This window comes from Aythya ferina, assembly GCF_964211825.1.
Source record: "Aythya ferina genome assembly, chromosome: 31".
Lineage (NCBI taxonomy): Eukaryota > Metazoa > Chordata > Aves > Anseriformes > Anatidae > Aythya > Aythya ferina.
In genome coordinates this window covers 1,901,395-1,925,180 of record NC_140328.1, presented here as the reverse complement: position 1 = coordinate 1,925,180, position 23,786 = coordinate 1,901,395, and the positions used below count along the sequence as shown (strand labels likewise).

General features: G+C 52.0%; 2 protein-coding genes and 2 long non-coding RNA genes across 10 annotated transcripts in view; 3 read left to right on the top strand and 1 right to left on the bottom strand.

Annotated features, from left to right (window-relative positions):
• LOC311425474 (uncharacterized protein) overlaps positions 1 to 23,786 on the bottom strand; it is a 32,589-nt gene that overhangs the window by 7,089 nt on the left and 1,714 nt on the right. The window contains exons 4-7 of one of the 6 annotated variants that reach the window (XM_084501372.1): positions 23,587 to 23,611; positions 23,270 to 23,325; positions 22,432 to 22,463; positions 21,957 to 22,313 (exon numbers count right to left, since the gene is read on the bottom strand). In XM_084501372.1, coding sequence (XP_084357498.1) covers positions 22,292 to 22,313; positions 22,432 to 22,463; positions 23,270 to 23,325; positions 23,587 to 23,611 — 135 coding nt within the window. In that variant the 3' untranslated portion in view covers positions 21,957 to 22,291. Of the gene's footprint in view, positions 1 to 21,956; positions 22,334 to 22,431; positions 22,464 to 23,269; positions 23,347 to 23,586; positions 23,612 to 23,786 lie in introns of those variants that run through there. The other 5 variants (XM_084501368.1, XM_084501369.1, XM_084501371.1 and 2 more) reach the window with 5 other exon arrangements.
• On the top strand, positions 4,737 to 5,507 carry LOC311425558. Its single transcript, XR_014686372.1, has 2 exons — positions 4,737 to 4,772; positions 4,857 to 5,507. It is a non-coding gene; the product is annotated as an uncharacterized lncRNA (long non-coding RNA).
• LOC311425550 lies at positions 9,416 to 10,186 on the top strand. The gene is made up of 2 exons (XR_014686370.1): positions 9,416 to 9,451; positions 9,536 to 10,186. It is a non-coding gene; the product is annotated as an uncharacterized lncRNA (long non-coding RNA).
• LOC311425483 (uncharacterized protein) lies at positions 10,565 to 17,233 on the top strand. 2 transcript variants are annotated; one of them, XM_084501413.1, is made up of 10 exons: positions 12,751 to 12,867; positions 13,356 to 13,394; positions 13,494 to 13,787; positions 14,244 to 14,288; positions 15,174 to 15,212; positions 15,399 to 15,506; positions 15,686 to 15,710; positions 15,973 to 16,028; positions 16,811 to 16,842; positions 16,961 to 17,233. In XM_084501413.1, exons 1-10 carry the CDS (start codon positions 12,801 to 12,803, stop codon positions 17,024 to 17,026), a joined length of 771 nt encoding a protein of 256 aa, XP_084357539.1. In that variant the 5' UTR covers positions 12,751 to 12,800; the 3' UTR covers positions 17,027 to 17,233. The 2 variants fall into 2 exon arrangements, with proteins under 2 accessions (XP_084357540.1, XP_084357539.1); XM_084501414.1 differs by lacking the exons at positions 12,751 to 12,867; positions 13,356 to 13,394 and adding an exon at positions 10,565 to 10,910.

The following is a 23,786-nucleotide window of genomic DNA, read 5'->3' as shown; positions in this document are numbered from 1 at the left end:
AAAAAGGAGGACTAAGGAGAATCTCCATCCTTTACTGGATGCGGGGGGAAACTTAGTTACAAGAGATGAGGAAAAGGCGGAGGTGCTCAATGCCTTCTTTGCCTCAGTCTTTAGCGGCAATACCGGATGTTCTCTGGATACTCAGTACTCTGAGCTGGTGGAAGGGGATGGGGAGCAGGATGTGGCCCTCATTATCCATGAAGAACTGGTTGGTGACCTGCTACGGCACTTAGATGTGCACAAGTCGATGGGGCCAGATGGGATCCACCCAAGGGTACTGAGGGAACTGGCAGAGGAGCTGGCCAAGCCACTGTCCATCATTTATCAACAGTCCTGGCTATCGGGGGAGGTCCCAATCGACTGGCGGCTAGCAAACGTGACGCCCATCTACAAGAAGGGCCGGAGGGCAGACCCAGGAAACTACAGGCCTGTCAGTTTGACCTCAGTGCCAGGAAAGCTCATGGAGCAGATCCTCCTGAGAGTCATCATGCAGCACTTGAAGGGGAAGCAGGCGATCAGGCCCAGTCAGCATGGCTTTATGAAAGGCAGGTCATGCCTGACGAACCTGATCTCCTTCTATGACAGAGTGACGCACTGGGTGGATGAGGGAAAGGCTGTGGATGTGGTCTACCTTGACTTCAGCAAGGCTTTTGACACCGTCTCCCACAGCATTCTCCTCAAGAAACTGGCTGCTCTTGGCTTGGACTGGCGCACGCTTCGTTGGGTTAGAAACTGGCTGGATAGCCGGGCCCAAAGAGTCGTGGTGAATGGAGCCAAGTCCAGTTGGAGGGCAGTCACTAGTGGCGTCCCCCAGGGCTGGGTGCTGGGGCCGGTCCTCTTTAATATCTTCATCGATGATCTGGACGAGGGCATCGAGTGCACCCTCAGTAAGTTCGCAGATGACACCAAGTTAGGTGCGTGTGTTGATCTGCTTGAGGGAAGGAAAGCTCTGCAGGAGGATCTGGATAGGCTGCACCGATGGGCTGAGGTCAACTGCATGAAGTTTAACAAGGCCAAGTGCCGGGTCCTGCACCTGGGGCGCAATAACCCCAAGCAGAGCTACAGGCTGGGAGAGGAATGGTTGGAAAGCTGCCAGGCAGAGAAGGACCTGGGAGTGATGGTGGACAGTCGGCTGAATATGAGCCAGCAGTGTGCTCAGGTGGCCAAGAAGGCCAACGGCATCCTGGCTTGTATTAGGAACAGCGTGACCAGCAGGGCTAGGGAGGTGATCGTCCCCCTGGACTCAGCTCTGGTGAGGCCGCACCTCGAGTACTGTGTTCAGTTTTGGGCCCCTCGCTACAAGAAGGACATGGAGGTGCTTGAGCGGGTGCAGAGAAGGGCGACGAAGCTGGTGAGGGGCCTGGAGAACAAGTCCTACGAGGAGCGGCTGAGGGAGCTGGGCTTGTTCAGCCTGGAGAAGAGGAGGCTCAGGGGCGACCTTATCGCTCTTTTTAGGTACCTCAAGGGAGGCTGTAGCGAGGTGGGGGTTGGCCTGTTCTCCCACGTGCCTGGTGACAGGACGAGGGGGAATGGGTTTAAGTTGAGCCAGGGGAGTTTTAGGCTAGATGTTAGGAAGAACTTCTTCACTGAAAGGGTTGTGAGGCACTGGAACAGGCTACCCAGGGAAGTGGTGGAGTCACCATCCCTGGAAGTCTTCAAAAGACATTTAGATGTAGAGCTTAGGGATATGGTTTAGTGGAGGGCTGTTAGCGTTAGGTTGGAGGTTGGACTCGATGACCTTGAGGTCTCTTCCAACCTAGAAAATTCTGTGATTCTGTGATTCTTCACAGTGAGGGTGACAGAGCACTGGAACATGCTGCCCAGGGAGCTTGTGGACTCTCTTTCTCTGGAGATATTCAATTCCTGTCTGGATGGCTACCTGGGCAACCTGCTGTAGGCTAACTGCATTGGCAGGGGGGTTGCACCCGATGATCTCTTGAGATCCCTTTCAACCCCTAAAATTTGTGATTCTGTGATTCAGAATCAACCAACCCCTACTTGTTTTTGACAAGATCTAGCAGCACTCCTCTCCCAGTTGGCACGTTCACCATTTCCATCAGGAAGTTATCATCAATGCACTGGAGGAATCAATACTGGAGGAACTTCCTGGACTGTGGGTGACTGGCTGAATAAGCCTGCCAGCAAATGTCAGGGTAGTTGAAATCTCCCGTGATAACCAGGGCCTGTGATCAAGCGGCTGTTCTCTGATGCCTGTAGAAGGCCTCATCAGCTTCCTCATCCTGGTCTAGTGGTCTGTAACAGACACGCACAACAGCATCCCCCATGCCAGCCAGCCACTTCATTCTCACCCACAGACTCTCAACTCGCTCCTCATCTGCCCCTGGACAGTACTCAATACAATGGAGTTGCTCTCTCATGAAAAGAGCAGTTCCGCCACCTCACCTTGCTGGCCTGTCTTCCTGAGCAGGACATAGCCATCCATGACCACATTCCAGCCATGTGAGCTGTCCCAACATGCCCCTGTAACTGCCACCAGATCTCAGTCTTCTGACCAAACACAGATTTCTAACTCCTCCTGCTTATTCCCCATGCCACATGCATTGGTGTCCAGGCATTTCAGGGAAGGAGCTGAGCATGCTGATTTCACCCCATGAGGGGTGGGAGGCCTCCTGGTCTTCATCTCTGCGGGGTGCACTTCCCCACTAGTACAAGCCCTGCTACAACCCCATCCCCCTGCAGATATACATGTAGCTAGAAGCTCTCCAAATGAGCCCTGCTAATTGCTGTCGCAGAACCCTCTGGACTCTGTGAGATAAACCTTTCCCAAGTATTCCTCTCAGCCCTCGTGTCTTATAACACCAGCCATTACCAAATAACCCAAAGCTGGGCCTGTAGTATCAGTCACGGAGCCAAGCATTTATGGACCAGATCCTTCTATTCCATAAAATGTCACCACCCCAGAAAGGAAAGAGGGAAGAGAAAGGGACTTGTACTACAGACTCTTTCACCAACCATCCCAAGGCCTTGAAAGCTTTCTTCATTCCCCTCAGACTACAGGACGCAGCTTCCTCCACAGCTGTCTGCAATATTGTTGGTAGATAGTAGTATGTGAAGCAGAGCAGGCTGATGAGTGTCCTGGTGATATCTCTGATCCAGGCTCTGATAGAGCACAGACTTCCCTGGGAATGAAGGGAATGCTCAGTGTCGTAATGGCCAGTCCTCAGTCAGTTCGGGTGCTCTCCTTTCAGTGCTCCTTGGACCGTGTCTGTGCCAGGTGAGACACAACGCTTCATCAGGGCTGTGGGGTCAGTGGGACGTGGACAGTGCAGAAGCTGGAGCTGTGTGCTTCATCATACAGGGCATGGCTCATGTGTGATTCCCCCTCGGGAGTGTTCCCCCTACTCCACAGGAGACCCTGGATGGAGAAGTGCCTCAAGAGTTCCCCTGTGTAGTGGGTTTACGTGGCAAGGTTTTGGTAGCAGTGGGCCATAGGGGTGGTTTCTGTGAGAAAGATCTAGAAGCTGCCTCATATTTGGGAAGGGCCCCATTGTTTTCCAGAGCTGAGCCAATAAGTGATGTTGTTTTGCTCCTCTGTGAGAGCATATTTAAGACAGGGAAAAAAAACGCTGCGCCACACAGCAGCTGGGAGAGTGAAGGGAGTGAGGAACAGCCTTGCAGGTGCCAAGGTCAGTGTAGAAGGAGGGGGAGAGGTGTTCCAGGTGCCGGAGCAGAAGTCCCCTGTGGCCTGTGGTGAGGACCATGGTGAAGCAGGATGTCTCCCTGCAGCCCATGGAGTACCACGGTGGAGCAGGGTTCCACGCTGCAGCCCGTGGAGGAGACCACGGTGGAGCAGGTGGCCCTGCACCGACGGAGGCTGCCGCCTGTGGAAGACCCCTGCCGGAGCAGATTCCGGGCCGGACCTGTAGCCCGTGGAGAGGAGACCACGCAGGAGCAGGTGACCAGGCAGGAGCTGCTGCCCGTAGGGGAGCCAGGTTGGAGCAGTTTTCTCCTGAGGGATGGACCCCGTGGTACGGACCCATATCTGGAGCAGTTCTTGAAGAGCTGCTGCCTGTGGGAAGGCCACGCTGGATCAGTTCATCAAGGACTGCATCCCGTGGGTGGGAACCATAGAGTGACGGAGGAGCAGCGGAGAAGAAGCGCTGTAGACTGACCATAATTCCCATTCCCCCGTTCCCCTGCACCACTCGGGGGGAGGAAGTGGAAGAGGGTGGATGGGGGGGAAGGTGCTTTTGGTTTCTTTCCTTTGTTTCTCACTTCTCTAGCTTGTTAGTAATGAGCAATAAATCTTACCATCTTCTTATGCTGAGTCTGTTTTGCCCGTTACAATAATTATTGCATGATTTTTCTCGTCCTTATCTCAACCCTTGAGCCCTTTTCACATATTTTCTCCCCATTCCTCTTTGAGGAGGGGGAGTGAGAGAGCGGCTGTGGTGGAACTTGGCTGCCCACTCGAGCAGAACCATGACACCTTGTACCTGCAGTAGCACTGCTGGTGAGACATGGGGCTCTGCAGCGCCCATGTAAAAAAAATCAAGGTCTGGGGATATCAGTAGGCCCTGGCCTGTGCCACTACTGCTCCAAGCTCTCCCTCACACTTTTACAAACCTCTGTCTGGGAATTTACATGAGCTCGGTTGTTAATGCTCACCATGTATTCAAGGAAGCAAGACACGAGCTCAGGGTCTGCTCAGCATCTGGGATTGTCCCAGCAAAGAGCTCCAGAAACTCACAGCATGTTCATGTCTCCCACAGGCAGCAGCCCCTCACACAAGGCCCAGCTCCCTTCCAGAGGTGAGACATTGCTCATCAGCCCTTCCCAGCACAGCCGTCCTCCAAGGCTTGCCTTGGCCACACTGTGTTCCTCCTCTCTCCCAGGGTCAGCCATGCCCCTGGAGGTCTGGATCCTGCGCTCTGCCCTCAGCCTGCTCCTGCTGCTGTCTGCCCCCATCATCACCCTCCTCCTGGAGAGATGCAGCCAGGTTGCCAGAGTGGCCAGGCAGCCTGGAGACGTCCCTGTCCCCATGGAGCTCTGATGTCCTCCTGGGCTCCATGCTGTCCCCAGCCTGCTCCACATGCTAAGAGCATGACCCTCACACATTTGCCAGACTCCTGCTGCCGTTGGTCTCAAGGCAGCTGTGGCAGCATGCCCAAGGGATGTGCTGCCATTGCTCTGCTTCCCTTGGCTCAGACCCTGCTCTCTGCTCACATCAAGGATTGCTACTGCATGTGCACCATCCTGGCTGCGTTAAACCCCAGCACCCACGTGTCTTTGCCCCCTGCCCACAGAAATACATCTCCAACGCGGGATCCTCCTCTACATACCGGGAGAACACGAGGGGATGGAGTCACAGCTGCACCCCCAGGCAGCCATGCTCTGCAGCTCCTGCATCACTCCAGCACCTCCCTGTGCCCAAGGTGCCGGCCGCAATGGGCACCTCCCCAGGTGGTTACGGTGCCCTGTGTGGAGGCACTTGGTGGGTATTGTTCCTGTGGGAGGCGAATTATAAAGGATTGGTTCAGAATGCACCATCTGATGTTGCTGCTCTGTATTTGAGAGGGAAGCCAGTGAGCAGAGCTGGGAGAGCTACACTACGACTGCCATATGGGGCCATGTGTCCTGCGAGGGAGCTGCTGTTCCCTTTGCCCTGCCACCCAAGAGTTCCCCTACCTACTGGCATTGCCCTGGCAGATGTGTCATGGAAAAGTGCTGCTGTGAGGATGGCTGAGGCCATGCAGATGACCAGGGGGTGGCCATGCCTGGCACTCTGCACCCCACATACACCCATCCCTGTGCTGGGTCTTCTGTCTCTCAGCCGCACTTTTTGCTACCCTTAGCCTAGGAACTGTCATGTTTTGACAAATGCTGTACCCTAGTGTACTTTTCCTCATTGTAATATCATTATAATACCAAAACACGCCTCCAACCCAAAATCTACCTGCCTCCAATGTGCGACCACCCCTCACTGAGCATGATCTCTGAATTTCTTGGAGCCTTTTTATTTAACTGAAATGGGAGAACGTTTCACCAATCATAACTAAGATATGCTTGACTAGAGTCACTCAAGCTCCACCTAAAAGATAGAAAATAATATAAATTGGCCTAAGAGAGAGGGGATGTTGGGGAAGATACCACTGTCAGGGGAGATACCACCCCGAGGGAATACTGCATCCTGAGGACCTCCTGACTCCTGGGATCAGTTGATGGGCTGAGCCTCTCTTCCACCCTCTGCCCCCATTGGGATGCCTTTGGGTGAGATTTGAACATGTGGCTATACTGTGTGTCTCCATGGAAACTTTGTAATCTCTATAGAGTCTTTGTGACTTTTAACACATTAATTTCCAGGCTGTGTACTTGTGTCACCTGTGTCACCTGTGTATTTCATGCATGCTAGCTTGCTTTTGCAGACAGTAACTATGGCTGGCAATCCAAAGAACCTATGTACCTGTTGCTTTAATAAATCGCACTTGAATGCATTGTTCCTACCCATGATAGTGTGAAATGTATTCATCCGATTCGTGTCAATATGGAACAACCCTAGGGCCACATGTTATGATGAAGTGTGACCTTCTGTCTTTCATACCCTTGTATAACCACAAGTCTAAGAAAAACAGAGTGGTTAATGCATATAGTTCTTGTATCTTACAAAGGAATGTTCCAGCAATTTGTGTCAATAGGGGATAAGAGAACAAAGGGGTTTCAGAATAACTGCTACCTATTATGACTATTGCATGGGACACTATGCAAGTCTCTGATATGTGGCCAAGAGATTAAGGAGAAGGGGAAAGCTGAAGGATGACTCAAAGACAAAGCTTGCAGGGGATGCTGCACAAGTTTCTGACATCCGGCCAAGTTGGACAAAGGAGAAGGACAAGAAAAAAAGCCTTTGAGGAAGGTTACGAGCCTTCAGCACAAGAGACCCCCAGAGGGACCACCAGAGACTGATACATGTGCCAGCTGGAGGGTTCGGATTCCGGGACCTAATTATAATAACCCTTCCTTTTCTAGAAGTAATAATGAATATGTAGGAGCCTAGGAGCATAAAAACTAGATGCCTGATGTCACTTGTGTGCATCTTGGTGGAGCAGAGACTCCTGGCGCACCCAGGGCTGTTTGCTTACCTCTATCCGTTTAATAAGTTGTAAATTTTGTAATCCTATTTGGCACTTAGTCATTTATTATAATAGTTCTCATTAAACACAACTACACCAAGGGTGGTTATACGTTTTTGGTGAATTCCTGACCATGGTAGTTCAGTGCTCTGAATCCAACCAGGTGCCTAATGGTTAATGCGGTATTGGTGAATCTGTGATTCTGATAGTTCAGTACTACGAATCCGATCGGACACATAACGGTTAATCGGCTACACCCCTTAACACAACACCAGACTCCTGCTCCTGCGTGGGCTCCTCTCCACGGGCTGCAGCTCTGGCCCTGGGCCTGCACAAGTCTTCTTCCACCAGAGTTTCTCCCCTATTCCTTTGAGGAAGGGGACTGTGAGAGAGCAGTGTGGGGGAGCTCAGGTGTTTTTCAGGATGAAGCCTCTGCCTTTCCTGGTTGTTGTGTGGTCTCATGAGGGTCAAAGTGTGGGTGCCGATGGCTCCCACAGTGCTGTGCTGGCAGCACTATGGCCCCAGCTGAGACTCCCTGAGAGTTCTTCATCAGCTGATTCACCAACAGGATGAAGGAGAAATCTGCCCACAGCCTTGGCAACTGCCCCAGAGCTCTGGCGTCACTTTGGCCTTGGTGCAGGATTCCACTCACGTCCTCATCATTTTTGCAGACATTGACGCAAAAACAGAGTGATGTGGTCAGAATAGAGCAAATCCGAGTGGGCACAAGGGGCCGAGCTCTTTACAGAGACAATGTTGTCCCTGAGATACAAGTAAAACTAGCGTGTGCTGCAGTGTGTGAGAGGACAGGAAAAACAGTGGGGGCTCAACAAAAGCAGCGGATGTAGCAGGTTCTTAGGCAAGGCCCCCACTGATGAGAGCCTCTGGCTGTGGGCCAGGCTCAGGTGGCCACAGAAAGCCCACAGCACAGCCCCCAGCTGTACCGCAAGCCTCTGCCCCACCGTCCCCAGCTCAGAGCAAAGCAGAAACTTGAAGCAGACGCTGCTCCCCAAAAGCAGCACCCCAAAAGATGCTGAGGCAGGCGCCATGGGCAAGGCTATCTCCTTCTGGCCCTGCCGTCCTGCTGCTGGTGCTCTGTGAGTTGGGGCATTGCTGGGCATGGGGGCTGAGGGCTGAAGGGCTGCTGCTGGGGGCAGGACAGGCCCATGGTGGGCAGAGGGGAGGATGGGGACAGTGTGTGTGGGGCAGGTGTGCAGCACTGTGGGGCAGAGTTTGTTTGGGGAAAGCAGGATGGGGATGGCTTCCTCCAGGTATGATACAGATCTGAGCAAGGGGCACACTTCTCCAACACCATAAATTGTCTGGAGTGTTGCTCTGAGACTCTAGGACTGCTAAATTCTTTACAGAGATATGGAACTTACCTGAAACAAGAAATCCATACAAAATGGAATTGGGATTGGCATTGTTCAAGAGGTTATTGAAGAGATACAGCATGAGAACACTCAGACCTGTAGCCCGTGGAGAGGAGACCACGCAGGAGCAGGTGACCAGGCAGGAGCTGCTGCCCGTAGGGGAGCCAGGTTGGAGCAGTTTTCTCCTGAGGGATGGACCCCGTGGTACGGACCCATATCTGGAGCAGTTCTTGAAGAGCTGCTGCCTGTGGGAAGGCCACGCTGGATCAGTTCATCAAGGACTGCATCCCGTGGGTGGGAACCATAGAGTGACGGAGGAGCAGCGGAGAAGAAGCGCTGTAGACTGACCATAATTCCCATTCCCCCGTTCCCCTGCACCACTCGGGGGGAGGAAGTGGAAGAGGGTGGATGGGGGGGAAGGTGCTTTTGGTTTCTTTCCTTTGTTTCTCACTTCTCTAGCTTGTTAGTAATGAGCAATAAATCTTACCATCTTCTTATGCTGAGTCTGTTTTGCCCGTTACAATAATTATTGCATGATTTTTCTCGTCCTTATCTCAACCCTTGAGCCCTTTTCACATATTTTCTCCCCATTCCTCTTTGAGGAGGGGGAGTGAGAGAGCGGCTGTGGTGGAACTTGGCTGCCCACTCGAGCAGAACCATGACACCTTGTACCTGCAGTAGCACTGCTGGTGAGACATGGGGCTCTGCAGCGCCCATGTAAAAAAAATCAAGGTCTGGGGATATCAGTAGGCCCTGGCCTGTGCCACTACTGCTCCAAGCTCTCCCTCACACTTTTACAAACCTCTGTCTGGGAATTTACATGAGCTCGGTTGTTAATGCTCACCATGTATTCAAGGAAGCAAGACACGAGCTCAGGGTCTGCTCAGCATCTGGGATTGTCCCAGCAAAGAGCTCCAGAAACTCACAGCATGTTCATGTCTCCCACAGGCAGCAGCCCCTCACACAAGGCCCAGCTCCCTTCCAGAGGTGAGACATTGCTCATCAGCCCTTCCCAGCACAGCCGTCCTCCAAGGCTTGCCTTGGCCACACTGTGTTCCTCCTCTCTCCCAGGGTCAGCCATGCCCCTGGAGGTCTGGATCCTGCGCTCTGCCCTCAGCCTGCTCCTGCTGCTGTCTGCCCCCATCATCACCCTCCTCCTGGAGAGATGCAGCCAGGTTGCCAGAGTGGCCAGGCAGCCTGGAGACGTCCCTGTCCCCATGGAGCTCTGATGTCCTCCTGGGCTCCATGCTGTCCCCAGCCTGCTCCACATGCTAAGAGCATGACCCTCACACATTTGCCAGACTCCTGCTGCCGTTGGTCTCAAGGCAGCTGTGGCAGCATGCCCAAGGGATGTGCTGCCATTGCTCTGCTTCCCTTGGCTCAGACCCTGCTCTCTGCTCACATCAAGGATTGCTACTGCATGTGCACCATCCTGGCTGCGTTAAACCCCAGCACCCACGTGTCTTTGCCCCCTGCCCACAGAAATACATCTCCAACGCGGGATCCTCCTCTACATACCGGGAGAACACGAGGGGATGGAGTCACAGCTGCACCCCCAGGCAGCCATGCTCTGCAGCTCCTGCATCACTCCAGCACCTCCCTGTGCCCAAGGTGCCGGCCGCAATGGGCACCTCCCCAGGTGGTTACGGTGCCCTGTGTGGAGGCACTTGGTGGGTATTGTTCCTGTGGGAGGCGAATTATAAAGGATTGGTTCAGAATGCACCATCTGATGTTGCTGCTCTGTATTTGAGAGGGAAGCCAGTGAGCAGAGCTGGGAGAGCTACACTACGACTGCCATATGGGGCCATGTGTCCTGCGAGGGAGCTGCTGTTCCCTTTGCCCTGCCACCCAAGAGTTCCCCTACCTACTGGCATTGCCCTGGCAGATGTGTCATGGAAAAGTGCTGCTGTGAGGATGGCTGAGGCCATGCAGATGACCAGGGGGTGGCCATGCCTGGCACTCTGCACCCCACATACACCCATCCCTGTGCTGGGTCTTCTGTCTCTCAGCCGCACTTTTTGCTACCCTTAGCCTAGGAACTGTCATGTTTTGACAAATGCTGTACCCTAGTGTACTTTTCCTCATTGTAATATCATTATAATACCAAAACACGCCTCCAACCCAAAATCTACCTGCCTCCAATGTGCGACCACCCCTCACTGAGCATGATCTCTGAATTTCTTGGAGCCTTTTTATTTAACTGAAATGGGAGAACGTTTCACCAATCATAACTAAGATATGCTTGACTAGAGTCACTCAAGCTCCACCTAAAAGATAGAAAATAATATAAATTGGCCTAAGAGAGAGGGGATGTTGGGGAAGATACCACTGTCAGGGGAGATACCACCCCGAGGGAATACTGCATCCTGAGGACCTCCTGACTCCTGGGATCAGTTGATGGGCTGAGCCTCTCTTCCACCCTCTGCCCCCATTGGGATGCCTTTGGGTGAGATTTGAACATGTGGCTATACTGTGTGTCTCCATGGAAACTTTGTAATCTCTATAGAGTCTTTGTGACTTTTAACACATTAATTTCCAGGCTGTGTACTTGTGTCACCTGTGTCACCTGTGTATTTCATGCATGCTAGCTTGCTTTTGCAGACAGTAACTATGGCTGGCAATCCAAAGAACCTATGTACCTGTTGCTTTAATAAATCGCACTTGAATGCATTGTTCCTACCCATGATAGTGTGAAATGTATTCATCCGATTCGTGTCAATATGGAACAACCCTAGGGCCACATGTTATGATGAAGTGTGACCTTCTGTCTTTCATACCCTTGTATAACCACAAGTCTAAGAAAAACAGAGTGGTTAATGCATATAGTTCTTGTATCTTACAAAGGAATGTTCCAGCAATTTGTGTCAATAGGGGATAAGAGAACAAAGGGGTTTCAGAATAACTGCTACCTATTATGACTATTGCATGGGACACTATGCAAGTCTCTGATATGTGGCCAAGAGATTAAGGAGAAGGGGAAAGCTGAAGGATGACTCAAAGACAAAGCTTGCAGGGGATGCTGCACAAGTTTCTGACATCCGGCCAAGTTGGACAAAGGAGAAGGACAAGAAAAAAAGCCTTTGAGGAAGGTTACGAGCCTTCAGCACAAGAGACCCCCAGAGGGACCACCAGAGACTGATACATGTGCCAGCTGGAGGGTTCGGATTCCGGGACCTAATTATAATAACCCTTCCTTTTCTAGAAGTAATAATGAATATGTAGGAGCCTAGGAGCATAAAAACTAGATGCCTGATGTCACTTGTGTGCATCTTGGTGGAGCAGAGACTCCTGGCGCACCCAGGGCTGTTTGCTTACCTCTATCCGTTTAATAAGTTGTAAATTTTGTAATCCTATTTGGCACTTAGTCATTTATTATAATAGTTCTCATTAAACACAACTACACCAAGGGTGGTTATACGTTTTTGGTGAATTCCTGACCATGGTAGTTCAGTGCTCTGAATCCAACCAGGTGCCTAATGGTTAATGCGGTATTGGTGAATCTGTGATTCTGATAGTTCAGTACTACGAATCCGATCGGACACATAACGGTTAATCGGCTACACCCCTTAACACAACACCAGACTCCTGCTCCTGCGTGGGCTCCTCTCCACGGGCTGCAGCTCTGGCCCTGGGCCTGCACAAGTCTTCTTCCACCAGAGTTTCTCCCCTATTCCTTTGAGGAAGGGGACTGTGAGAGAGCAGTGTGGGGGAGCTCAGGTGTTTTTCAGGATGAAGCCTCTGCCTTTCCTGGTTGTTGTGTGGTCTCATGAGGGTCAAAGTGTGGGTGCCGATGGCTCCCACAGTGCTGTGCTGGCAGCACTATGGCCCCAGCTGAGACTCCCTGAGAGTTCTTCATCAGCTGATTCACCAACAGGATGAAGGAGAAATCTGCCCACAGCCTTGGCAACTGCCCCAGAGCTCTGGCGTCACTTTGGCCTTGGTGCAGGATTCCACTCACGTCCTCATCATTTTTGCAGACATTGACGCAAAAACAGAGTGATGTGGTCAGAATAGAGCAAATCCGAGTGGGCACAAGGGGCCGAGCTCTTTACAGAGACAATGTTGTCCCTGAGATACAAGTAAAACTAGCGTGTGCTGCAGTGTGTGAGAGGACAGGAAAAACAGTGGGGGCTCAACAAAAGCAGCGGATGTAGCAGGTTCTTAGGCAAGGCCCCCACTGATGAGAGCCTCTGGCTGTGGGCCAGGCTCAGGTGGCCACAGAAAGCCCACAGCACAGCCCCCAGCTGTACCGCAAGCCTCTGCCCCACCGTCCCCAGCTCAGAGCAAAGCAGAAACTTGAAGCAGACGCTGCTCCCCAAAAGCAGCACCCCAAAAGATGCTGAGGCAGGCGCCATGGGCAAGGCTATCTCCTTCTGGCCCTGCCGTCCTGCTGGTGGCACTCTGTGAGTTGGGGCATTGCTGGGCATGGGGGCTGAGGGCTGAAGGGCTGCTGCTGGGGGCAGGACAGGCCCATGGTGGGCAGAGGGGAGGATGGGGACAGTGTGTGTGGGGCAGGTGTGCAGCACTGTGGGGCAGAGTTTGTTTGGGGAAAGCAGGATGGGGATGGCTTCCTCCAGGTATGATACAGATCTGAGCAAGGGGCACACTTCTCCAACACCATAAATTGTCTGGAGTGTTGCTCTGAGACTCTAGGACTGCTAAATTCTTTACAGAGATATGGAACTTACCTGAAACAAGAAATCCATACAAAATGGAATTGGGATTGGCATTGTTCAAGAGGTTATTGAAGAGATACAGCATGAGAACACTCAGATGTAATGATGCCTGCTTAGCAGTGAGGATTTGGTCAGGGGGGATATGGGAGTAGGGAGATATGGTTGAGCCTGGTCACTGCTCCTCTCAGCAAATCCCTCTCTGCCCCTTGGTACAGGTGGCAGCATGAGCTCCCAGAACATCTGCAGCTCCCCAGGTACTCGTGAGTCCTTCCCTCCCAGAGCCATGGTACTTTGAAGCCCAACCACTGTGAGCTCTGCCCTATGGCAGCCCTTCACTGCTGTGTCTCCTGCAGGGGATCTCCGAGCTCCTGCTCTCCAAATGAACTCAACTTCTGCTCAGCCAGGTACCACAGTTGTGCTCCAGTGTATTCTCCCTGTGGTGTCACATGTAAGACGAATCATCATCTGCAAGGATGGGAAGGAGCAGTACAGCCAGAAAGCCCAGCAAGGGCAGCTGAGCTACTCCGTGGTCCTGAACATCACGTCAAGAACTGCAGGAATATATACCTGTGGGTACCAGGAGTGGAATGAGATGAAACAGAGGAGGAGCTCTGCCCTCAGTGCTGGCCAAATCCTGGATGTCCCTGGTGAGTCATGGCCCTGGGCTGGAGGGGTGAGAAGGGATGGAGGCACTTGCAACCACATGGCTGTGCTGAGGCTGGAGCTGTGTGCTGCAGCAGGCTCTGGGGTGGTTCCCTCATGGGAGTGTTCCCTCCCTCCAAGGCAGCCATGAGAGAAAACTGCTCTCAAGGGGTTCCCGTGTCCCTGCAGAATCACCTTTGCTGCAGACATGGGGCTGTGCAGAGCCTAGGCAGAGAGAGCAAGGGCTGGGGATGTGGATGAATGCTGGATGAGCCAGGGATGCTGCAAGGTCTGCCCTGTACATTGATGAGCCTATGGCAGGGCAAGTGGGATGAGTGTCATGAGCTGGGCAAGGACACAGCAGCTAGGACATGGGAAGGACCCAGCAGCAGGGACATGGGCACAAGTGTGTGGGTGTCCCAGCTCTCACTCCCTCTAAACAAAACCCTCTGTGCCCCAAGGTGTACGTGCTGGCGTGACCACCCAGGACATCTGCAGCTCCCCAGGTGAGGTTGAGCGTGGGGATGGGTGACTGAAGAGAGTTGTGCGTGGGGTGGTGATGGCAAGGGAGAGGGAATTTGTTCTCTGGGTGAGAGCTCCTGGGAAGGAATCAGTTCCCTACATGGAACACAAAGCATTTTGTGTCCAGTTCTGGGATTCCTTGTTCAGGAGGGGCATAGAACTACTGGTTGGAGTCCAGAGGAAGGCTGCAAAATGATCAGAGGACTGGAGCCAAGAGAACAGAGCCTGTATAGCCTGGAAAAGAGGAGACCGAGGGGAGACCTCATCCATGTCTATAAATATCTGAGGGGAGGGTGTTGAGAGGATGGATCTGGTCTCTTTTTTCTTGTGTCCAGGGAAAGGGTGAGAGACAATGGGCTCAAACTGAAGCACAGAAAGTTCCATCTGGGTGTGAGGGGCACTTCTTTACTGGGAGGGTGACAGAGCACTGGAACAGGCTGCCCAGAGACGCTGTGGCGTCTCCTGTGGAGATATTCCAAATCCACCTGGATGCCATCCTGTGCAGTGTGTCCTATTTGATCCTGCTCAGCAGAAGGCTGGACTCCATGACTTTCAGAGGTCCCTTCCAACCTTGGCCATTCTGTGATTGTGTGATCCTCTAGCCCCCAGAATCACAGACAGATGAGAGTGGTGGTGCCATATTTAATGGGCAGGCAGACCTTGGCCAAGCTATACTTAACCACTTATGAGGGAATTTAGACAGCAGATCCATGGGGGCCCATGTTGGCACAACAGCTGTGGGCACTTTTATGCCTTCCGTGGGGATGGTGCTGGCTGTCGGTGGAGGGATGTGGCCATGGGGCTGAGGCTCATTCTGGGAAGGATCTGGGTGCACTGTAGACACTAAGCGTGTCCTTTTGTCCTGCCAGGCAATGTGGTGAGTTCCCCAGCAAGTCCATCACCCCCAGGTGAGTGATTCCCTCCTGCACCTCCAGAAACCAGAGCATGGGGAGTGGGCGTGCTGTGCTGCCATCCCCAGGGCAAGGGGAGAAGCAGGGACTTCACCGGGCAGGAGCTGTGCCAGCTGCACAGGCACGTCCTGCTCCCTGCCTCTCCCCATCACACCCCACTGCCCTCACACCCTCTGTCCCCAGCTCCCCATGCCTGGCTCCCGCACACCCTCCCCAGAGGTATGGCACTGGCAGTGGCGGCCGTTGGTCTTGTCGTCCTGGCTGCAGGCAGCTGGTTTGCCATCAAGAAAGGTGAGGGAGTGGGGGGAGCTGGGGCAGACGGTGCCTGGGGGTGATGGCTGTGGGCAGCCCAGCTGGGGAGGCTGCTGAGGGAGCTGGGGAGCTTCAGCTTTCGTCCCCCAGCTCCGAGTTGGGAGCCAGGGCTGGGCAGCACCTTGGCCTGCGTACCTCTGCCCCTGTTCTTCTTGCAGGTTCCTGCAGAGGGAGATGCCCAAGGTGAGCACCAAGGGCTGCTGGCTGTGGGGTATGGGGGAGGGAGTTGGGGGTATATTGCGGCCCTTTGATGCTTCTTAGCCAGGGGCAGTGTTCTCTGTGTGTGTGAGGCTGCATTCCCTGTGCTGGAGGTAGGGAGGATGGGGCTTGCTATTTGCTGCACTCCAGTTCACCACATGATGTAGGAAAGCACCTCCCAAGTGCATTTCTCATGTGGCAACCTCACCACAAATGCACACCCAACAACCATTCCATTCCTCTCCAGGCAGCAGCACGTTGACAGACCACAGATGAAAACCATAGACCACGGCGAAGTCACATGTGAGTACTACCTCCTTCCTCGGAGGAAGCCTTGCACCTGTCTCAGGTGGAATCCCAGCACTTCATTTCCCACTGCGACATACAAAATTCTTGCCTGTTCATCAAGGCCCGATTTCTCTCCAGCACCTCATGTCCTGCTTCTTTTTTGCATGCAGAGCATGGCTGCTGGCTGCAGAAGGGACATGGCAGCATCCCAGTGCTCCCAGGGACAAAGCCCATTTGCTTGGGGGGTCCTTCCACACCAGCTCCGGCCTCAGGCAGCATTTCCCCTGCTGCAGCTTCTGCTTTTGTCCTTTCTTCAGTTTTTCTTCAGTGTCATTTCTGCTTCAAGAACTACACAATGCACATCACAGCAACAAAAGTTGTAGCTCTGTTTCCTTGCACTGCTGGGGAAAATATTTTAGATCTTGCTCTGAAACCACAGGCAGCAGCCAAGGGAGGATGTTGTGGTTGGGCGACAGGCTATAGATATATACCTACTTAACGTGCATGTAGCTCAAGTTGCAGCTTGGCCTTGTTTACCCACACCTTTGGGTAAACAAGAGCAGTTTGCAAGGTGTGCAGGCTGTGCAAAGAGAGGAGATGTCACAGAAAGCTGGAAATACACCAAAACCTCAGCATGTCTTCTGCACTGCTGCTTAATGCATATCGCAGATCAGGGTGATGGGAGGGGAAATGTGGTCAGGCATTGAGAGCTGACCTCAGGCAGCTGATGCCCAAAGCTCGTGGGAGTTCCGCCCCCTTCAATCACCAAGGGCTCATGGTGTGTTTTTTCCCCACAGACTCCACCATCGCCCATGTTCGACGGGACAGGGTGAGTCATGGCACAGCTGTGCACAGCTCCTTTCTGCACCCCTGCAGCCTGGTGCACGCTCATTGTGCAGGGCTCACAGTCAGCAGCTGAAGTAACAGGGTTTCTTTTCCCCCTAAAGCCTCCTCCTGTGCAGCAGATGAGCGACACCATGACGTATGCCACGGTGATCCGCACCCAGACCTGATAGCGCTGTCACACTGCAAGGGCACAGGAGCCTTGCACACGGCTGCTTTTATTCTTTTGTAGGGGGCTCTTGCAGCCATATCATGGGGCTGGGGGGTGTACTTTGGGCTTCTCTGGAATGTTCTGTCACAGGAAATGCTGTGTGTGTCTAGCCAAGAGGTTGAAGGACTCATATCTCTGTTTGCAATAAATTAATACCTCTAAAATATATCAGGTGTACCAAGTAATATTGTGAGTGCATCAATGGTTTTTCCTCATGTGAAACCATCTCCCTGTGCTCACTGGAAATTATGTATTCCTAAACTGTGTGATAAAGTCACAGGGCTGCTCTTCCATGCACCCACACAGATGGACATTTGGACCTATAGGGACTGGTATCACTGCAGGGACGTGCTTGAATGTGTCTGCCAATTGATGTGTGCAGTGCAGATGTGGTTTTGTTTAGAAGAAAACTGAACATTTCTGGATGTCCATAAATCCACGGGTCACGATGGGATGCTCAAGATGCTCATGCCAGGAGCTGAGGGAGTTGGTGGAAGTCATTGCTAAGCCATTATCCATCATCTGTGGTAAGTCATGGGCATCAGGAAAGGTGCCTGAGGACTGGAGCAAAGCAAATGTTACTCCAGTCTTCCAAAGGGGAAAGAAGGGTGACCCAGGTAACTATAGATCAGTCAGCTTCACCTCCATCCCTGCAAAGCTGATGGAACAACTTAGCCTTGGTGTTGTCTCCAGGCATATCAAGGATAAAAGTGTCATTAGGGGCAGTCAACATGGCTTCACCAAGGGGAAGTCGTGCTTGACTGAACTGAGAGCCTTTTATGAGGATCTAACTGGGGGGATAGATGATGGTATTAAAGCAGTGGATGTGGTCCATCTTGATTTCAGTAAAGCCTTTGACCCCATCTCCCACAACATCCTTGCAGCTAAACTGAAGAAGTGTGGTCAGGATGATCAGGTAGTGAGGTGGACTGTGATCTGTCTGAAGGGAAGAAGCCAGAGGGTTGTGGTCAATGGGGTGGAGGCGAGTTGGAGGCCTGTATCTAGTGGAGTCCCTCAAGGGTCGGTATTGGGACCAGTATTATTCAATATATTCTTCAATGACTTGGATGAGGGAATGGAGTGCACTGTCAGCAAGTTTGCTGATGACACTAAAGTGGGAGGAGTGGCTAACACGCGGTGCACACTGTGCACGGCTGTGCTACCATCCAGTGAGACCTAGACAGAATGGAGAATTGGGTGGGGAGAAACGTAATGGAATCACAGAATCACAGAATCGTCTAGGTTGGAAGAGACCTTCAAGACCACCTAGTCCAACCTCTGACCTAACACTAACAAGTCCTTCACTAAACCATATTTCTAAGCTCAACATCTAAATGTCTTTTAAAGACCTCGAGGGATGGGGAGTGAACCACTTCCCTGGGCAGCCCATTTCAATGCCTAACAACCCTTTCAGTAAAGAAGTCTTTCCTAACATCCAACCTAAACCTCCCCTGGCACAACTTTAGCCCATTCCCCCTCATCCTGTCACCAGACACGTGGGAGAATAGACCCATCCCCACCTCGCTACAGCCTCCTTTAAGATAATCAATAAGGTCGACCCTGAGCCTCCTTTTCTCCAGGCTGAACAAACTAAGCTCCCTCAGCCGCTCCTTGTAAGACTTGTTCTCCAGGCCCCTCGCCAGCTTCGATGCTCTTCTCTAGACTCTGTCGAGCACCTCCATGTCCTTCTTGTAGCGAGGGGCCCAAAACTGAACACAGTACTCGAGGTGCGGCCTCACCAGAGCCGAGTACAGGGGGACGATCACTTCCCTAGCCCTGCTGGCCACACTGCTTCTTATGCAAGCCAGCATGCTGTTGGCCTTCTTGGCCACCTGAGCACACTGCTGGCTCATATTCAGCTGACTATCAAGCAATACTCCCAGGTCCTTTTCTGCCTGGCAGCTTTCCAACCACTCATCTCCCTGCCTGTAGATCTGCTTGGGGTTATTGCGACCCAGGTGGAGGACCCGGCACTTGGCCTTGTTGAACTTTATGCAGTTGACCTCAGCCCATCAGTCCAGCCTATCCAGATCCTCCTGCAGAGCCTTTCTACCCTCAAGCAGATCGACACATGCACCTAACTTGGTGTCACCTGCGAACTTACTGAGGTTGCACTCAATCCCCTCATCCAGATCATTGATAAAGATATCAAAGAGGACTGGCCCCAGTACTGAGCCCTGGGGGACGCCACTCGTGACTGGCCTCCAACTGGATTTGACTCCATTCACCACAACTCTTTGGGCCCCACTATCCAGCCAGTTTTTAACCCAATGAAGTGTACGCCAGTCCAAGCCATGAGCAGCCAGTTTCTTGAGGAGAATTCTGTGGGGAATAGTGTCAAAAGCCTTGCTGAAGTCAAGGTAGACCACATCCACAGCCTTTCCCTCATCCACCAAGCGCGTCACTTTGTCATAGAAATAGATCAGGTTCACCAAGCAGGCCCTGCCTTTCATAGACCCATGCTGACTGGGCCTGATGGCCTGGTTGCACTGTAAGTGCCGTAAATTCTTGTAGATGGGCTTCACGTTTGCTAGACGCCACTCAACTGGGACCTACTTTGATAGCCAGGACTGCTGATAAATGATGGTAAGCGGCTGGGCCAGATCCTCCACCAGTTCTCTCAGTACCCTCGGGAAGATCCCATCTGGCTCCATGGACTTGCGTACATCCAAGTGCTTTAGCAGGTGGTCAACCATTTCCTCGTGGATAGTGAGGGCCACGTTCTGCTCCCCATCCCCTTCCACCAGCTCATGGTACTGGGTATCCAGAGAACAACTGCTCTTGCCACTGAAGACTGAGTTAAAGAAGGTATTAAGCACCTTTTCCTTTTCCTCTTCTCTTGTGACTAAGTTTTTCCCCTAAGGATGGGGAGTTTCTCCCTAAGGATGGAGATTCTCCTTAGTCCTCCTTTTTGTGTTGATGTATTTATAAAAGTATTTTTTGTTATCTTTAATGGCAGTAGGCAGATTAATCTCCAGATGAGCTTTGACCTTTCTTATTTTGTCCCTACAGAACCTCGCAACATCCTTTTAGTCCTCCTGAGTGGCCTGCCCTCTTTTCCTTCCAAGATTAATATATAATTTATATTAATTATATATAATTTATTATAAAATAAATAATATAATATAATTAATGCAATATAATTAATGATAGAATATTATAATATTTAATATATAATTGTAATATATGTTATATTATACTATATATTTAATATAATATAATATAATGTAATATAATATAATATAATATAAGATAATATAATATAATATAATATATATACATAAATAAAGGTACATTGTATATAAGTGTATAATTAATTAATTAATTAACTAATTAAAATTATAATTCCCAGGTTATAAACCCACTTTTTTCTCCGAAGCTCAAGCAATAACTCTCTGCTCAGCCAGGCCGGTCTTCTTCTGCACTGCCTCGTCTATGGGAATTGGTGAACAGACCACTCCTGAGCCAGTAAGATTTCCCTCTTGAAGAGTGCCCAGCCTTCCTGGACTCCTCTGCCCTTCAGAACCGCTTCCCAAGGGACTCTGCCAACCAGTGTCCTGAACAGCTCAAAGTCAGCCCTCCAGAAATCCAAGACTGCAGTTTTACTGATCCCCTTCCTGACTTCGCCAAGAACAGGGAACTTTACCATTTCATGGTCACTTTGCCCAATACAGCTCCCGACCACCACAACTCCCACCAGCCCTTCTCTGTTTGTGAACAGAAGTTCTAGCAGGGCATTTCCCAAGGTAGGCTCATTAACCAGCTGTGTCAGGAAGCTGTCTTCCACGCCCTCCAGAAACCTCCTACAGTGCTGAGGGAGTTGTGGGCATGGTGGGGCCCTCCCCTTCTTCTCAGCACAGACACACTCCAGAAATAGGGGGGTTGAGGAAGTGTTGCTGAGGATGTTCAGCACCTTTTGTCTGTGGTCTCTCTATGCCTCTGCGTGGTGCTGGTAGTGCTCAAGACTCTTCTGCTGACCCCAGCCATTTCTGTAAGTGCCAGGCCCTTCTTCACCCTTCTCCTCTAGGCACTGTGTGAAGTGCTGATGTCTTTGCCATGGCAACCCGTAACCATGGGGTCAACGGTGGTGAGGGGTGGGAAAGCCCTGCCTGCTGTGTGTGGCTGGACACTAACTCAGGTTCTCCCTCCAGATGCCACCGTGGATGAGATGGGCAGAGTGAAGGTGAGTTCAGCCCCAGCCCAGCAGTGATGGCTGCAAGAGGGCAGGCTGTTGGAGAGCAAATGCAAGCCAAAAGTTCATCTGATGGCAGGAGTCTGTGAGCTTCGTGTGGCTGTGCTCTGGCTGAATCCTTCTCCTTGCATGCTCCCAGCATTTCCCCATGGTGGGCACCGCCAGAGCAAGGCCACTCCTTGTTCTCCCTTGTGTTTTGCAGCTCTTTCAATCCAGCTGCTCTCAACACCCACTGCATGCCAAAAGCTGAGCAAGGGAGAGGCGATGCAGCTGGTTCTCTAAGAGAGGCAGAGAGCACTGGGGAAAGCCGTGCTGATCTGCGAGCTCTGAATAAAGCCACCCCAAACAGGAAGGAGCTGGTGTAGTTCTTCTTTGTAAGGTCTGTCTGCAAGGCTCTTCACATCCCTTCAGATCGACACCGCCAGTCCTTTGTGTATCGGTGTCTTTCTGTCTGCTCCTTCACATTTCTGATATGGGTGCATGAGACTGAGGTGACATCAGGAAAACAAAGTCAGAGATGTGTATTTGTCATTCAAGCAAAACCACATCTGCAGTGCACTCACCGATTGGTCCACACATGCGAGGACATCGCTGCAGTGATATCTGCCCATGTAGGTCAAAAATGGGCATCTCCGTGGGTGGGTAGAATAACATTCCCATGAAATTATAATGCAATTTAGGTTTACACGACATCCACTGAGCACAGCAAGATGTTTTCTTTTATTCAGAAAAAGTCAATACACTCACAGTAAGATTTGGTATAGCTCATATATTTTAGAAGTATTAATGTCTTGTAGATGGAGGTATGAGTCCTACATCGTCTTGGCTAGACACTCAAAGCCCTTCCCTGTGACAAAAAAAACAAACAAACAAACAAAGAAGACCAAAGTGCACTCCCAGCCCCACGTTATGGCTGCACAAGCCCTCTTGAAGAGAGCAAAGGTAGCTGTGGACAAGGCTCCTGTGCCCTTGCCCTGTGGCAGCGCTATCGGATCTGGGTGCGGGTCACCGTGGCATGTGTCGTGGTGTTTCTCATGTGCTGCACGGGAGGAGGCTTTAGGGGGAAAAGAAACTCTGTTACTTCAGCTGCTGACTGTGAGCCCTGCACAATGAGCAGGCACGAGGCTGCAGGGGTGCAGAAAGGAGCTGTGCACAGCTGTGCCACGACTCACCCTGTCCCGTCGATTGTGGGTGATGGTGGAGTCTGTGGGGGCACAAAATACACACCATGAGCCCTTGCTGCCTGTTGCTGGAGGGCTGAAACTCACACTGACCTTGGCAGCAGCTGCCTGTGGTCATCTCTCAAAGCCCGGCCACATTTCCTCTCCCATCACCCTGATCTGGGATGAAAATTATGCAGCAGCGATGGAGCAGAGATGCTGAGGTTTTGGTGTATTTCCAGCTTTCTGTGGCATCTCCTCTCTTTGCACAGCCAGTACACCTTGCGCGCTGCTCTGTGCAGGCGTGGAAAACCAAGGTCATGCTGCAACATGAGCGAGGTGCAGGTAGGGTGGGGATATATCTATAGCCTGTCACCCAACCACAACATCCTCCCTTGCCTGCTGTCTGTGGTTTCAGAGCAAGCTCTAAAATGTTTTCCCCACCAGGGCAAGGAGCCACATCTTTCATTGCTACGCGGTGCTTTTTGCTTCTCTGAGCAGAAATTCCTCTGACAGGAAACTGAAGAAAGGACAAAAACAGAGGCTGAAGCAGGGGAAATGCTGCCTGGGGCCGGAGCTGGTGTGGAAGGACCCCCCAAGCAAATGGGCTTTGTCCCTTGGAGCACTGGGATGCTGCCATGTCCCTTCTGCAGGCAGCAGCCACGATCAGCATGCAAGGAAGAAGCAGGACATGAGGTGCTGGAGAGAAACCGGGCCTTGATGAACAGGCAGGGATTTTGTATGTCCCAGTGGGAAATGAAGTGGTGGGATTGCGTGGGCAGTGTACAAGAAGGGGTGACCATAATCAGAGGGGCATGTGGCTTCCCCCAAGGGAGGAGGTAGTACTCACACTGGATGTCACCATAGTTGGTGTCTTCCATCTGTGGTCTGTCAACGTGCTGCTGCCTGGAGAGGAATGGAATCATTCTGGAGTGTGCATTTGTGGACAAGAGGCACTGTGAGAGACTCTTTTGGGCGGTGCTTTCCTACATGAAGTATTGAGCTGAAATCCACGCCTTGACAAAGCCTGTCCTCCGTGCTCCAGCACAAGGAATGCAGCCACACACACACAGAGAACGCTGCCCCTGGCCAAGGAGCACCCCAGGGCCCCAATATGCCCCCAACTCCCTTCCGCATACCCCACAGCCAGGAGTCCTTGGTGCTCACCTTGGGCATCTCCCTCTGCAGGCACCTGCAAGAAGAACAGGGGCTGAGGTGCACAGGCCAAGGTGCTGCCCAGCCCTGGCTCCCATCTTGGGGCTGGAAGATGAAGGCTGAAGCTCCCCAGCTCCCTCAGCAGCCTCCCCAGCTGGGCTGCCCACAGCCATCACCCCCAAGCACCGTCTGCCCCAGCTGTGCAACCCCAG